The 16,438-nt window shown below is 44.5% G+C and overlaps 1 protein-coding gene across 2 annotated transcripts in view; it reads right to left on the bottom strand.

Moving 5' to 3' along the window:
* Window positions 1-16,438, bottom strand: part of pik3c2b (phosphatidylinositol-4-phosphate 3-kinase, catalytic subunit type 2 beta) — a 32,679-nt gene that overhangs the window by 5,345 nt on the left and 10,896 nt on the right. For both annotated transcript variants that reach the window (XM_029501455.1, XM_029501454.1), the window contains exons 4-29: window positions 16,251-16,411; window positions 15,883-16,003; window positions 13,477-13,588; window positions 12,741-12,820; window positions 12,503-12,566; window positions 12,230-12,376; window positions 12,087-12,120; window positions 11,487-11,682; window positions 7,852-7,974; window positions 7,416-7,583; window positions 6,907-7,021; window positions 6,122-6,264; window positions 5,134-5,322; window positions 4,960-5,053; window positions 3,835-3,929; window positions 3,544-3,724; window positions 3,257-3,364; window positions 3,044-3,136; window positions 2,820-2,949; window positions 2,601-2,737; window positions 2,222-2,391; window positions 1,972-2,128; window positions 1,609-1,718; window positions 780-981; window positions 445-569; window positions 175-292 (exon numbers count right to left, since the gene is read on the bottom strand). In XM_029501455.1, the coding sequence (XP_029357315.1) occupies window positions 175-292; window positions 445-569; window positions 780-981; window positions 1,609-1,718; window positions 1,972-2,128; window positions 2,222-2,391; window positions 2,601-2,737; window positions 2,820-2,949; window positions 3,044-3,136; window positions 3,257-3,364; window positions 3,544-3,724; window positions 3,835-3,929; window positions 4,960-5,053; window positions 5,134-5,322; window positions 6,122-6,264; window positions 6,907-7,021; window positions 7,416-7,583; window positions 7,852-7,974; window positions 11,487-11,682; window positions 12,087-12,120; window positions 12,230-12,376; window positions 12,503-12,566; window positions 12,741-12,820; window positions 13,477-13,588; window positions 15,883-16,003; window positions 16,251-16,411 (3,373 nt within the window). The remainder of the gene's footprint in view (window positions 1-174; window positions 293-444; window positions 570-779; window positions 982-1,608; window positions 1,719-1,971; window positions 2,129-2,221; window positions 2,392-2,600; window positions 2,738-2,819; window positions 2,950-3,043; window positions 3,137-3,256; window positions 3,365-3,543; window positions 3,725-3,834; window positions 3,930-4,959; window positions 5,054-5,133; window positions 5,323-6,121; window positions 6,265-6,906; window positions 7,022-7,415; window positions 7,584-7,851; window positions 7,975-11,486; window positions 11,683-12,086; window positions 12,121-12,229; window positions 12,377-12,502; window positions 12,567-12,740; window positions 12,821-13,476; window positions 13,589-15,882; window positions 16,004-16,250; window positions 16,412-16,438) is intronic.

Genomic DNA, 16,438 nt, shown 5'->3' with positions numbered 1-16,438 from the left:
AGCTTGACTGCTATGAAAAAACACGACTGATGTATACGTGATCAGAACTGGAGAAATTTGGGAAAAACACAGCTTCACAACATTAACAGGTCAGGTCTTAAAACAGATCCACACAGAAATTTGTAAACCAGTAGGGCCAGAAGGTCAAAGGTCAGAGGTTGGACTGTGACTGACCTGGGCCACCTCCGGGCTGGCGTGGATCAGGTGCCAGACGTAACCGTTCAGCTCATCTTTCCTCCTATCAGCCATCGCCTCGCCTCGGGACCGACCAATCACAAAACGGCTTGGGAAACTGGTGGCGAGGTAAAGAGAGGATGTAGAATGTCTAATGTTATTTTGTGTTAAAAAGGTTTGTGACATGTTACGGTGTGTGTTACAAAGTGTTGTATTGTCTCTCAATGTGCCAAAGTGTGTGTTTATGTGTGTGTCAGTGTGTTTGTGTACCTGGGCAGTCTGGATGAGGGGAAGATCAGTCTCATTTTACTGTGAAGTTCATAAAACTCTTCAAACGTCCTCTGGACCAGCTGCACTTCCTGCTGACCTTCACGCTCCACCTTCACCACAAAGGCCTGAAACACACATACACACCTGTTATGCTGATTACTCTCACACACACACACACACATACTGTGACTCTACTGTCAGATGTGTGGCTGAAAAGCTTTTTAATCTGCCTCCACATGCATCTTTAATTGAGGGCAGTGAAAAGTTCAGGTCTGATGTCACAACAAACTTTATTTCCCCCTCCCGGGTGTCAGGCGGTTTGCAGCTGGACTCACGTATGTCTTGCTGGGGTTGGTGGTGCGGATGTGTCTGCAGATGTACAGATTCCTGATAAGGCCATCGCTCTTCACTGTGTGAACTCTGGGAGCGAACGACAGCGTGGGACGATCCTCAGACGAGGCGAACTTCATCTGGGCCAGATTGTGGATGAAGAAGTTGAGTTTGGTGGCCACGCTGCCCAGACTGGACTCAATCAACCTGCGCAGGTCAGAGAGGAATGCGGATTAAAGAAACAGTCTTATGTTGCTTTTTTTTGTTGCTTTTGTGATCACTTCCTGTATCTGTGTAAAATGATTAAACATTTTGACCAATAATTTTCCTTACAGAAACTCATTCATGCCAGATTTAATTATTGGGACACTCTTTTGTCATTATTTAACCAGATAAAAATCTTAAGCTCCAGCTTATTCAGATACTACTGTTCCAAGAAAAGGGCAAATCCCTCCAGGTCTCAGGTTTTTGGAGGGGCTTCCAGTTAAAAAGAGAATTGAATCCAAAGTTTTACTTGTTGTTTATGAGGTACCAAAAGGTCTGGGACCTAAATATGTTTGTAATGTTCTATTGATCTATATGGAGAGGTAAATCTAAAGGGGATGAAATGTGTTTCACTGTCGATCGAATCAGTCCAAACCTTTGAAAAAAAAAAAAAAACTGCTCTGCTCTTTACTGTGTTCATTTAACATTTTAACTTTATATGTGCAATTTCACAACATATATATATATATGGCTTTGTAGTCTTCATATTTTGTCATGCTCTTTACTTTTGTGTATGAAAATGCTATACAAATAAATTTGTCTTACTCTGCATACTGTGTGTGTGTATACCTGGTGAAGTACATGGTGGCGTCGGCCTCGGACTCATGAGGTCTCAGTGCGTCATAGACGTACTTCAGATCCTCCAGATCAGAAAGTTCGGGGATCCCGCAGGACAGCATCTGCAAACACACACACAGATTAGCTTTAATGGATGGTGGATCATATGAGCTCTCCAAAGAGTTGGCCCATTAATCAAAAAACAGGACAGTTCCTTTAGATGTGACCTTTTGTCTACATATCTTTGTTTATGTGGACATATTTCAGTTTTATCTCACAATGAAGTCTCAGGGGACAGTTTGAAGGTTCAGGTGTTAGGAGCCCGCGTGTGTGTGTGTGTGTGTGTGTGTGTGTGAGTGTGTGTCTTGTGCCTACCAGGCCCAGCAGGTTGAGGAACAGGTGTGTGTGTTTCCTGATCAGGTTGTAGGCCTCACAGCACAGATCCACAAAGTCGTGGAAGCGACTGGACGGTTTGTCTCCTCCATTGATGACGTACGCCATGTCGGATGTGAAGACGAAGGGAGCGCGGTCCCTGCACGAGAGTCACATGACCAGCAACAGCATGTCAAACTAAAGACGGCCCACTGTTCTCTGTGATCACAGGTAGATCAGCCCCCTCTCTCACCGTTTGATGTTTCCGAACATCTGTGCGTGTCCCAGGAACTTCCCAAAGTCGATGTGGAACATGTGACCGCTGGTCTTAAGCATGATGTTGTCGTTGTGGCGGTCACAGATTCCCAGGATGTACGTCGCCACGCAGCAGCCAGCACACGAATAGATGAAGTTCTCCACCGCCTGAACACACACATTTGGATTTCATAACCATCATATTCAGTGATACATGAAGGGGTCAATGGTCAGGGGCCCGAGGTCAATGTGCCATTTAGAGAATTAGTTACTGAACTTTCTCTGTATATAATACAAGTTTTTCTGAAGTAAAGATTCTTCTGGCAGCATAAACACAGTCTGACCCTTCAGTCTGTACAAGTGTGTGTGTGTGTTACCTTGTCATATTGTTCGTCAGTGGGGTTGTGTTTCAGCAGCCAGTCGGCCAGTGGACGGTCTTTGAAGGATCCAGTGACCCCATGCTCCACCTGAATCTTCCTCAGAGTGTCAGCATGAGGAATCATCTCAACCATACCTGAGAACAGGTTACACACACAGCTGTCAATGACTAGTCCTACTTTAGTACACTAATGTTTCTCTGTCCTTCTCCAGTTTACCTCGTCCTCTGCCTGTGGAGAAGCATTTGAAAATGACCATCCTCATGTCCAGACCTTCCTGGATCCAGATCTTATTCATGATGCGGATCATCTGCAGAGTCAGCATGTCCTGCCGAAGGTCGTCTCCTGACTGCCAGACACAGAGACATCAGAGGTCAACGTGGACACAGACTGAGCAGCAAACACAGTTAAAGTGGACACATCAAACAAAAGACAGATGTTACCTTGAAGATGACGTTGATGTTGTCTCCCAGAGGGTCCAGGTTTTGGAAGGACAGTTTGAGAGGGACAGCATTGGAGTTGAAGAAAGAACATGACTGTAAAAGACAGAAATGACCATCAGCTCTCACTTTACAGACGTTTAACTGTTTATTAACGTGGTGAATAGTATCCGAGCAGGTTCAGTATTCATGGTGGCTCTGGGTGAAGTTCTGTACCTGGATGTTGATTCCTTTGACCACCAGAGCCGGATTCAAAGGAAGTCTACAGGTGCTATTCATGGAGAAGAACTGCTTCATCTCATCTAGACCCTCTCTCAGGACAGACTGTGACAACAACAAACATAAACAAGGTTCACATCCAAAACACGGCAGGAAAGTTTAAACCAAATTATTCAAGAGGAATAAGATCAGCTGAATGAATGGTACTACAGGGTTAGGTTAGCAAAATATTTCTTTCCAGGCAGTTATCTCTTGATGTCATTCTCCATCAAAGGCTTCCCCACCTGTCTGTTCGACGGTGTGGTGTCCCGCACTTTGTGAGCCACCTTAGAGAGTATGGAGATGAGCCAGCACTGACGGTCGAACTCATCCCGCAGACCTCGACCAACGCAGCAGAGTAGAGCGGCCAGAAGGTGCTGATAACGGCCGCTGAACTGACTGTCCTGCAGGTTGTCCTTCAGCAGCCTGAGAGACAGAGACAGAAAAAAACCAGGAATAAGCTTATAACTAAACCTTCAGACTGTAACTCCCCTCTTGGAGCAGGATTCTTGTTAATAAACCAGACTACAGCTGACCAGAAGAGGTAGTGAGCGACGCGGATGTCCCCGATGGCTCTCCGTAGGAGGAAGCGAACCAGCGAGCTGTCCAGGTAACACTCATACTTCAAAGCCTGAGACACAGAGGCAGAGACAGGATCAGTTTTAAAGCAGAGCACCTCCAGTCCAGCTAGTCTCCATCACATACTATTATTATATTCTATATGATTTAGAGGTTTGTGATCATTAGTCTGCAGTCGGTGTAATGTGTATTTCCACAGTCACAACATACCTGGACTACAAACACTTCCTCTGCCTAACAGGTCATTAATGAACAGATGTTTCATAATAAAAGGCTTTCAGGAAAGTTATGGATTATGGCTTTTGAAGCACAGGAAGCCTTTTGATGTTTTAATGAATGCAGACTGAACATGAAGATGAAATAATTAAAATGGTTTTAGTGTAAAAAAAAAAAAACAACAACAAAGAGAAACAGAAAGAAACCAGAAAGATAACTGAAGTATGAGGTCAGTACTGTCCACATGGTTTGGACAGGGACTAAAATTGTAGGAAATAGCTACATTGATGGGGAAACCTGATAAACTGGAGGAAAAGTGGGCAGAACTAAATGAGAAACATGGATTTATTCTAAAAAACAGAGATCTTCAAGTCAGCTCTGCGCTTCCAGCTTTGACCCTCCAGGGGCGCTAGAGACACATAAGAGAAACTAGAAACACGTCTTCTGCCAAATGGAACTAGATCAGTGAATATGCATCAACAGGTCCAGTCACAAATAATGGCCAAGATGAACAACAACAGGCTGACATCAATACACTGAGTGTAAGAAGTAGGAGGGAAGATGCTTTTTAAGACCCTTTTAAGACACTTTTTAATGTGAAATACCTGGGCAGGAAGTGTTAAGTTCGAGTGATTATAAAATAGGGAGGAGCAGCTGACTTGGAGCTCAAAGGCCAATCAGAGAAAATGTTTTCAATGGAATGTATGAATGTACACAACAGATAACAGGAGCTACACAACAGGAAGGTTGGGTTTATGCCAACACTGAATCAAAACAGGAGAAGCTCATAAACTCAGAGATCAAGCTCCTTCAATATGATCTGTACTACCCGACCTCAAACTAAATGACTCTGTCCGACGTGTTACCTGGACCAGCTGGGGCAGGAAGTCCAGCAGCTCTGGATCTGAGATGGAGTCCATCCACTGGACAGCCGTCCTTCTCAGCTCCTGGTCTGGGAACCTGAAAACACACATGATGATGTCACTCAGGTGCTCTGGTCTTCAGCTGGTCGAGTGAGTCTCGAGTGAGAAGGAACGTACGAGGCGTGGAGGAGTCCCAGGGCGTCCAGGTGTCCCAGACAGGCCCACTGTCTCAGCAGGGCGTAGATGTCGGGCAGACAGGCCCACTCCCAGCAGGGTGCACTGGCCAGAACCAGAGGCAGCGCTGCACTCTCCGACTGACAGAAGGCCTTCTTCTCCCACAGCAGCCGCTTGTCCTCCGCCGTCAACCTGCACAGGTACAGCACAGCTTAGTAGACTGGAAACGTGAGACACTTTGTAAATCTTAAGAGCCTCGTGAGGGACTCTCAAATCCATCTTAATCGATGCTGAGAAAGGACCGAATGTCTCACACACAGTTTTGGGTTGGGCCAAACATCTACAAGACCCAGAGTGACCGGCAGAACTCTGGAAAACCTGCTAACTGCTCCAGCAGAAACCTCACAGGAGGTAAAAGTCTGCTGCTCTTGTTTCTGTTGGCTCACATACTTGGAGCTGATCTCCCATTTCTGGGGGAAGACATCAAAATGTTCTGCACGTTGAAACGAAGTAGACCAGCAGATAAAAAGTATGTCCAGTGCTGCAGTACAGAAGCCTGGATGTGTCATAATTATGAACGAGACAGGTAATTCTATAAGGAAATACATGAATATATATAAAACATAAAATTATCCAAAATATCTCTCCCAAAATTGTATTAATTATTTGTCAAGTTATTAAATGGACATTCAACTGTTTTCCATGATTCAATATATTGATACTGAAGAAAATGTAAAAATCTGAGTTCAATATACAGTGTAGTTTTTATTTATCTATATTATTAAACACTCAATAGTTAGTTTCTGATGATGTACAATGTTTCATTTATTATGGTTCATTTAGATTTATCAGCACACACCAAAGTGTTTGTTGAATTGGTATTTATTTCATTAATATACACCAACATCTGATTATTTTACATATCAACATCATTTTGTCCTTTAAATCAATATCAGTATCAACAGCATGTGTGTGTGTGTGTGTCTCTGACCAGAAGAAGGCCTTCTTATGCAGAACGTCCTGCAGCTGGATCTGACTGATGGTGTCCAGTCTGGAGAAGTCATACTGCGGGCAGAAGTCTGCCGGAGAAGGAGTACTGAAACGGACCTCAAACGACGAGGTGGGAAAGTCCACCTGAGATATAGAAAGACAAACAAACAAAAAAAAAAAAGACCATCCATAAGAGGCGACGCAGAGACACTTTGACTTGTGAACCTTTTAAAAAGTTGGGTTTAATTTTTTTTACCACAGAAACTTTGACTTATATGTGGGTGATTATCTGAAGCATGATGACTAGTTAGTTTCAATTTTACCCTCTTTAATTTCTGCACCACCAGCTTCATGGTTGGTGGCTCTGAAATGGTGAAGTGGCCCCTTAAAACTGTGGGGGAGTGAAGCTTCAAACTGAATCTGAACAAGCTTCCCAGTACTGTGTGTGTGTTTAGCAGTTGACTGCACTGAAACAAAGAGCCACAGACTGAGTTTGTTACATCGACCTACACACAACTGCAGCGTGTGTGAGTCAAAGCTCAACATTGTAATCAGCTTAAACAAACCACGAATCAGTATTTACAGTGTTTACAGAGGGGGTGGCAGGGCGGGGGGCTGTTTAACATACAGGTTGAGAGCAGTCCAGTCTGAGGAACACCTCACTGAGGTTAAAGGTCTGTAACTCTCTCTCAGCCTCGGCTACCAGAACTGAAATCTGAGGTTCAATCTTCAGGGGATCAGACTGCGAGGTCACCTTGACCTTAAAGTCATAAATGAGTGTGTCACCTGCAGTATCACACTGTCCGGTTGGCTGAAGTTGGGCGAACTGGTCCGGACGTTCCCACTCCTCCCTGGAGTCGAAGGCCACAGACCAAGTAACTTCCTGCCACATGTCAGGACACTGTAGACACACACACACACGAGTTGGGGAGTTGTGTGTTTGTGGGGGGGGGGGGGGTTAAGTCAGCACATGAACACGCTCACATCACATCAGTATCAGTCCGTACTTCCTGCTTTTCAAATGGAAATGACAAAAAAGCTCAACAGAGGCCTCATGGAAGGAGAAACATTTAGGATCCTGTTTTACCCCATGATCATTCACACACACACACGCGTATGTGTGTGTGTGTGAATGATCATGGGGTAAAACAGCTGGCCATGGCATAGCTTAGCTTGAAGGCCAGAAACAGCCAGACCGGCTCTGTCCAATGGAATCAACTGCCTCAGGTCAAGGGTCACCGGTGGGTTGTTTCCGGGGGAACTGACTTCCTGTGTGCGAGCTTCATGTGACTCACTGTCTGAAGTTGAAGAGTGGCATGGTGACCCAGCCCAGAGCCTCGATGCTGCGACGCTGCTTCCCCTTGTCCTCAGCTCCTCCTGGGGGGGGCAGAGAGCTGGCGAAGAGGGTCACCGTCAGCTGAGACTCTCTGGGCAGCTGGTTGATCTGCACTGGGAAACACACCCTGGAGAAGGGTGGTTGGGGGGGGGGGGGGGGTGTACAGGTGAGTGCAGGTGAGGCTGTGACATCATCACTCAGCCAGGTTGTGATGTTTTGGGTCATGTGTTACATTTTCCTAAATGTATTGATTCATTTAAATTGATCTATTCATAAAATTACTGACTTGGAAAGGAGAGATGGTGCACACATCTGTCTTAATACTTTTGGCCACGTGCATTAGCTTTACTGTGTTGGCTCTCTGGGCTCAGGGGAGACTCAGGTGAAGTACGTACCTCTGGTCCCAGACCACCAGGTGGAACAGGTATTTGCTGACAGACTGTTTGCTGGTGTGCTGCGGCGCGCAGAGCTCCGCCACTCCATGAGTCAGCGAACACGACAGGAAGAAACCCTCGTAACTGGCCAATCAAAGAGCAGGAGAGGGACATGATGTCATAACGAGATTAGAAAAAAAAAAAAAAAAGATCTCAGACACATGAAATAATAGTCTGATTCTAGATCAGCAGCTTTATTTCCTCTCTCTGATTGGCGGGTTGGTCTGCACATGACAAACAGATATCCTGCAGATTATAGACAACAATAAAACATCTGCGGCTCAAACCGCATCAGCACATTTATCAGACAGCTGCCATTAATTTACAGACGGAGAAAACACATTTGAAAAATATAATTAAAGATTAAACTGGTGGCTCATCATCTGTGACCTCTGACAGGAAGGTCAGTTTACATTCTTGATTTAAAGTCACCTAGGTTCATCTAACCATTTAAACCTCTGTTTGCGGAAAAACTCTGACGTTGCAGGAAAACAACGAAGAGAAGAGTTTAAAAATTTAAGCTGAAAAACATCTATTGATCACTGGACCAAACAATCTTCCTGAATATGATGCATTTAAAAGCAGCTCCAGCTGGAGCAACTTCATTCGAGTTCGCTGACTCGTAACTTTTGCTTTCTTTCTCCAATTTGACAGGACCGGTGTTCACACAGCAGAAAACATCTGAACATTTCTTTAAATCTTTGCAGGCAGACCAGCACAAAGTGTCATTATAGATAATGTTGGTGATTCTACTTTTGATGACTAGGTTAATCATCTGTTACAGTAAAACTGCCCCCTTAGTTTTTCATTTTGTCGAGCTTCTACTGAGCCTACAAAAAGAAAAATAAACCAGCAGTTAAAGGTCATGTTGTTGATGAACATGGAGCTCAACATAAAGTTGATTCATTGTAAAAGAGATCAGCCTTTTACTACATGTAAAAGAGGATTTTTTTTTATTTTATCCCCTGAGGCTGGACTTTGAGCTCTGGTTTCTAACTTCAAACTCTGAGCTCGCTGTAAGAAGTCGAGAAAGCGGTGAAGACACAGAAGCTGCAGAGGAAACTGGAAACATCTGAGTGAGTCAAATGAAAAGTATTTCTAAACTGGCAGAGTTACGTTTCACAGTCCATGTGAGGCTCTTTAATCTCAGGGTTCGACTTCAGAAACAGTTGAGGAGCAAACAGAGGCTCTGCGGAGGAGCCGCTCCTCCTCCTGTCAGGATCCAGCTGTTACGGTCAGACCACATGACCTCAAGGAGGCACTGCGGCTGCAGGTCAGTCTCGTACAGACTGAAAACAGACTGACAGTGCACTTTGTCATCAAGTTGCAGTTGACCAGAAAATAAATCTGGTTTTTAAGACAAATGCAAGGGTGTGTGTGGGACGACGTCTTCGAGGGGAATTTCAGTATTTTCTGAAATGGATTTTCTATTGATGAAGGTTGAGATGATGTCATGAAACCTGAAGGCAGCACAACACCTCTCATCTGAAACCACACCTGCGTCCTGGCCTGCAAATGACTCAACAAACACCTGCGAAAGGAAGTGTGGAGGCTGTTGAGGCCAAATCTAGGGCAAAAAAAAAAAACAGCTACAGCCAGATGTTGTGACTGCGATGACAACAGGTGAGTCCATCAACATGTCTGATTTAGCAGCTGCACAGTCAGAGGATACATTTACCTGAAGATTGAACACACGATAAACTACACCGACATCTGTGAGAAAGGGGGAGGGGGGAGACCAGGACCAAATATCATCAAAATCCCAACGTGACTACTAATATCCAAATCATAGAAGATACAATTTTAAACCGTGCCTCTAGTGTACAGATGATCATGTGTGTTCGATACAAGACCCAACTGAAGTCACATCATTTTGCTGTCCTTTCCAATGAAAATGAAACAGAAGTTCATCGTCTGCATTTTGCATATTGTGCGGCCCGCATCAGCAACAGGTATCTCTACAGCTAATTACCATTATTATTATTATTAGTAGTAGTAGCAGTAGTACTGTTATAAGTTCATAAGTTAGTGTCGCATTGACAGATCTGAATCAATTCTATTTCTCTAACATCTCAAACATCCTTCTTCAGTTCCTCCAGTGCTAGTCTGTGTCGGAGTATATCAGAGCAAAATCGACATGTGGAGACATCTACTGACATCTACTGAGGCGGCACATTAACAGAAACAGATCGGTTTATTGCTCTCACGTGACGCCACGTCTCCATCTCCAGCGTTTGATTCATCAGCTGCAGTTCACAGCCACTGCGACAAAACAGTTCAACCTGTTTCCACACAAACCACCTCAGATTCTGACTTTCTGAAAAGATCCAGACCCTCTCACACACACACACACACACACACACACACAAAAACACAAACACACACACACACACACAGATGGTCTGTGTTGCTGACAGCCAGGTGTCAGGCAAAGCGACCAGTCCTGCCTCTTCTCAAGAGGTCAAAGGTCAGGTCTGGTTCCCAGGCAGTCAGCTCTTTGTGTGTGTGTGAGTGTGTGTTTGAGAGAGGCGGGTGGGGGAGGGGCAACAAAAACTCAGCTCTGGGTCTGAGTTTTTGTTTCAGGCTCACACAGACTCTCTGTGCTGGTCTGAGAACAGCTGAGTCATCAGTCTGTTTGTTCGCCATGAGGCTGCGATGGCGGCTGGGGCCTGCAGGGGGCGTGAAACCGACTGTGTGACACGTTTTGGTTTCATATGTGACTGTCCAAACACAAACAAGAAGCTCAGCGTCATTTAATGGCATGAAGGAAAAAATGTGCGTGGGATTTTAACTCTAATTCTGTGGCTGAAGCTCTTCAGTGTGCCACTTATGACATTTAAGGGTGCAAAAGTGGGAACTGGAGGTGTTTTCTGTTTCTGTTTACTGTCATTCTGCACATTAAGACTCCAGCAGGGGACACAGATGAACACTTTTAATCTAATTCTCAGAGAAAATGAACGCACCCAGGAAGTAAAGAAATGTCTGTACTGTGGTGGAGTATCCACTTTAAACCTGGAAAAATGCTCATCAATTTGTTCCCTAATCATGTGCTATAAAGTCTCTCTCTGTCTCTCTTCTTGACTTTCTTGTTGTCCTCTCTCACTGTGGCTTTCAAAATAAAAGCCCCAAAAAAGAAAGGACACAAGCACATCAATCACTGCTGCTCAACAACACATCAACACTTTGGACAAACTTCATAACTCCATGAAATCTTATGTTTCCTCCCTGATGGACATGTGGTAAGGGGGCGTATGGACACGGTGAACCCAGAGCAGGAGGTTCAGAGTTTGATTATAGACCAGCCAAACCTTTCCCTACATGTCTTTCCTCTGCCCTCTCTCCCACATTTCCGCTTTCTCTGTCAACTTTCCCAACCAAATAAGGCATCAAAATAACTTGGCTCATGTGTTTCGGGGTCAGAGTTCAGATTACGCTGAGTTGGATGGCTGACAGTAAATCTGCTGCTGCAGTGTCGTTATATCCAGACTGTGGAGTCATAGGTGCCCTCTGAGATTTATTTATGTGAGGTGTTGTGGAGATGAACAGGGCATCAGACCCCGGGGATTCTGGGGCTGTGCGTGCGTGTGAAGCCGTACCTGGCAGCCCAGGTGATGGGGATCCTGTGGGCGGCGTACACGTTGAAGGACAGCACGTTGTTGACGAGGCCGGCCTCTTGGATCGGCGCCGTGCAGCAGTGACTCTGCGGCGTTGTGTGGAAGTTGGCGTTAAAGGTGCTGCAGTACAGCTCCACCAGATCCAAGATGGCTGCCGTCAACTTCTCCACCACTTTCTCTGTAAGATCACACACAGGGAGTCAAGACTGAGCCAAGTCATGAGATGGTTCAGAGATCTTCAGAATGAGGATCTTGCACCTCACAGGTCACTGTAACTGGAACCACTTTCTGCTGAAGAATAATTCCAGCAAAAAGTCTCTGGGGTCTCACAGTTTTTACCCATCTGACCTTTTAAGTTTCGTGATAGTCAAGCAATTTTCTGACAAAAAAGGCAATAACCTTTCTGTGCACATGTAAATTAGCCAAATTTCTTTCATTGAGGGTTTTGAATGTTAATTATTATCAACAAATTGTTTCATATTTAAAGGAAAAAAAAAACAAAGATGTATTTTCTGATTGGGTTGAACTGACCCTTAAATATAAGGGTCTTTGTTGTTGTTTGTGTTTGTCGTTGTTACATACCTCTGTTCTCTCTGACAGCCAGCACTGAAGCATCCTAGGAGGACAGACAGAGAAGAAGACAGTCAGCGTGAACAAACTGAGACACCTTTGGTGCATAAAAAAAACAAACATTCGAGACACTTCCCATCGTCGGCCTCTCTCACCTTCAGGACTTTGGGCTGAAGACGACAGGGACATGCTGGCAGCTGGCTGAGGCCAGAGGTCACATCAGGGGTTTCCACGGCGGCTAAGGAGCTGCAGAGCGCCTTCACTGATTGGACTAGACGCTCAACGTGCAGCGGCAGCTCCACCTTCAAGCAGAGGAGAAGGTGATAGATGGTGAAGGTGAAGATATAAGAAGAGCGTTTGTTCTGCATGTGAAAAAGAGGAATGTTTACATTACGAAGCATTCCATAAGTACAGCGTATGTGTGTTACCTCCGACAGCACGAAGCACTCAGCTTCATTATGAAAAGTGTCCAACAGCAGAGTCAGAGCTTCCCTGAACAAAATGACAACAAAGACAAATAAAAAGCAAATCAGCAAAATGTGTTATTTCCTTTTGTTCTTTTCCACTTTAAAATCTCAAATGATCACAACGTTTAAATAGCAGCCAATCAAGTGCAGCATGAGCTTTCCCAGTTGAACCAATGGAGGCCCAGGCTCCGCCCCTCACCTGGTGACAGTCTGTTTGATTGGACGCTCCTGCAGAAGGATACTGTGGTTCATGGTGGATGCTGTCTCGTCGTCATCTTTCTGTCAATCAGATTTGAAAAAATGTCAGGTACAAATCTGCTTTTGTCTTCAATTGGAATGAGCCACTTCCTGTCCCGCACCAGACTGCAGTTTCAAAAACACAAATCTTCGCATCTAATGATCAAAATGGGACAGAGAGTGACATCACTGCCTGTTGGGCCCATAGCAGAAGGCCTCCTCACTACCTGCCTTTTATCTGTCAGGCTTAAAATACCACATGATGAGAAAAAAAAGAACTTGCCAAAATTGAGGGAGAAACCTGTCAAAGCTTTAAGACAGATCTGGAAATGTTGTGTTGTCAGTGTATTTGAATTAGTGAGCGCGTGTGCTGCTGCTGCTGCTGCTGCGATGAGTGTTGTCCACATCTGTGTATATTCAGGCTTCCTGTTTGTGCTAAGCTGTGTGTCTATTTGTGTTATTATAACTGGGAGGCTGTGATTGGTCAGTTTAGGCTGTTTATGTGTGACACTCTGTGGAAGTGACTGTGTGATGAACCTACAGAGACTCCAGAGATAAAACTGTCGTAGAGCAGCTGGTGAACATAGTCGAGCAGTCGAGTCAGGTATTTCCCTGAGCAGGTGGTGGAGACCAAAACGGAGCTAAAAAGGGAAGGAATGAACATCTGGGTGTGGAAATAAGTGTGTGTGTGTTCATACCGTGCGGGACAGCTCTGTGTTGATGTCTGATCTTTTGATGAGGAAAAGGCGAACATCCCAGTCGAATTTCAGACACTGCTGAACAAACTCTAGCCCGGCCAGAGTCTGAGAGCTGAGACAGAGAAAGAGAGACAGAGAGACAGAGAGACAGAGAGACAGAGAGAGAGAGAGACAGAGAGAGACAGAGAGAGACAGAGAGAGACAGAGAGAGACAGAGAGAGACAGAGAGACAGAGAGAGACAGAGAGACAGAGAGAGAGGGAGAATACGTTGGACTTCATGTTAATTTTTAGTTATTATTAGTGCCACTACAGCCGATTCTGTCTTCTGACTGCAGGTTTTCAGATTCACAGCTGCATCAGAGTAAAAACATTGTCTCTGAAAAAGCAGAAGTGATCAAAAACTAAAAATAAGAAACAAGAAGGTTTCATAAGCAACGATTCAGCTCGGTTCAGACCAGAGTTCTGTCTGTCGTGGGTTGGCGGCCATTTTCTTTATCAGCAAAAAATGAAACCAGAATCAGTTCTGCTGTTCTCTTTTCTCAGATTTTGCCTATATCTGTCTCTGTGAGGTCAAAATGTCTCATTCAAAGCAGCTGAATCAGCCGTGGTCACCTAAATCTATTGACAACTGGAACTTATGATGAATCTGAAGATCTGGAGCCCACAGTGAACAGCCGGAGTGTGTTCAGCTCAGCTCTTCAGTTAAATCTTATTCAGTTCAGGATTTTTGCTTTTAGTTTTTGTCCTTAGGGGCCAGACAAACAGAGCTGCTCTGCTGCTGTAAGAGTCAGTTTTCACAGTTATTGTTTCAGCACAGGAAGCTCAGTCGTGCTCTTACAGATGCAGGTTATCAGACTAAAACACACTTCCACAGGACACAGACACACACAGACAGCTGAACAGGAGCTCCTCTCTTGGGACTCATTTATTAATAACAGACATGAGAAGAGCTGCAGCTGTTCGTACATCCTTGCTCGTTTTGTCTCTCGGGTCCGAATCCACTGACAGGTCTGACTTGGTATCAGGGTTCCAGATTGGACTCCGGCTTTGGTTTGAGGTTCAAATAACTGCAACTGAGTGTCCTCAGAAGTGTAGAAAGACTAATAGCTGTGTGTGTCTGTTGTGGCGTGTGTGTTGTGCGAACAGTCGTGTTGCTGGTTTAGCAGCAGCCACAGCTCAGCCGTCCTCTGTCATTATGAGTCTGCACCACAGACCACAGATCAGCGCTGCTGTTGTTTTATTACTCGGCTGTTTCCTGGCCAGTCCAGCTGACGGCACGTCGACTCTGACAGGCTGAAGACGCTGAAGCCTGCATTCAAGACTCAGGGATGAGAAATCCCCCCCCCCAAAAAAAAAAAAACAAAAACAAAAAAAAAAAAAAAAAAAAACACAAAACCAAAGATACCTACTCTATATTTTCAGTCTCTTTCAGGGCGATAAATGACATTAAATAACAAAAAATTGCATTGTTAACTGGGACAATGGACTGTTGTTGTTTTTTTTTTTGAGATATACAAAAATAAGTCTTATTATTAGTTACAACATTTATCAGAAAGTCAACAAAGACTTATAATTATTTATATTGATTAATTATGGTAATTTCTAATGTAGGCTAAAACTGAAAACAACATCATTCACACCTCGTTTTTTTACATTTGTTTTGGTATTTTATGTAAGTTCAAGGCCTATCTGATCCGACTCCTGTTGCTTTTTTCCAATACCTTTTGTCTGCAGGGGCATCTCCATTTGGACAGGGGACGTTTTTCAACTTCAGCACCCATAAAGGTTTGAGGAGAACATTCGTCTCTGGTTTAATTTTCTAATGTGTAGTAACCTGATGTTACCGCCCAAATTTAATTTCTTTACACTAAGATTTTCCATGTTTTCAGTGTCTACAGTGAATCATGCACGCCGAAGTGCCACAGGAAGTACTGACCATGCAGTTACTAAACGCAATAAAAGGCTGTGAAACTGCCTTTTTGAAATGATTGCTATTCAAGCACAAAATATAAAAGGAAACAAACCACAAACACAAGAGGGGGGGGTTCTATCAGAACCGCAGACGGAGCTGAGTTTTACAAACATGATGACAACAACAGGCTAACAAAACATGTCATCCCTCCTCTGATAATTATTTCAATATTGCAAATCTTCTAAGGATTGGCAAAAACTCAGCAAAACATGAGGGGACTGAAATATGACACTACTCCCCCTCCCCCCAGGTTTTTTCATAAACCAGATGATTCAACGTGAAGTGAGTTAATTAAAAACATCCAGTTTCATAACCAGCTTCAGCTGAACAAAAGCACTCATCTGTAACAAGTTATCAATGAGAAGATAAAGCAGCTGCTTCAGGCTCTGTGACCAAAACGTCCCTGTGGACTCTGGAGGTTTAAGGTTCTTACTTGTCGAAGAACTCATCCTGCCCGCAGACCTTCAGCAGGTAATCATCCACGTTCAGGTGATCCAGATCATCCTGAGCGTAACACAGAGTCTGATAGATCAGGAGATCCACCGTGGACGAACCTCATAGAGACACAGAGACAAGAGTTATTTTTCCTGCAGGACAAGGCCTTGGCAAAACATGCAATTTTACAAGAAATATTAACATTAATTTAATTCCCCCCCCCCCCCCACAGGATCATCCAGTTCACTTATTTTGACTTTTATGAAAATGAATGAAGTGAAAATAGGAAGTGAAAATGTGTGCGTTCAGTCAATAAAGATGTTCAATATGAAAACACCAGACTGTCACATGTTGTCAGGGTCTCACCATCACAGGTAAAGGTGAGTGGTTCCCTGAAGTGTTCACTGATGACGGTGACCTTCACGCTGACCCCCAGACCCTGATGAAGCTCCTCATGACCGACTGAAGGCGACCACACGAAGCCGGCGTTCTTCGATTGGTCGCTGGACGGGTACGCCGAACGTAAACTGTGACCACACGATGAGGGCGTCATC

The sequence above is a fragment of the Echeneis naucrates genome, chromosome 5 (assembly GCF_900963305.1).
Source record: "Echeneis naucrates chromosome 5, fEcheNa1.1, whole genome shotgun sequence".
In the NCBI taxonomy this organism is placed as follows: Eukaryota; Metazoa; Chordata; class Actinopteri; order Carangiformes; family Echeneidae; genus Echeneis; species Echeneis naucrates.
Note: the sequence above shows the minus strand (reverse complement) of the source record. Positions and strands in the feature narration are given on the sequence as shown.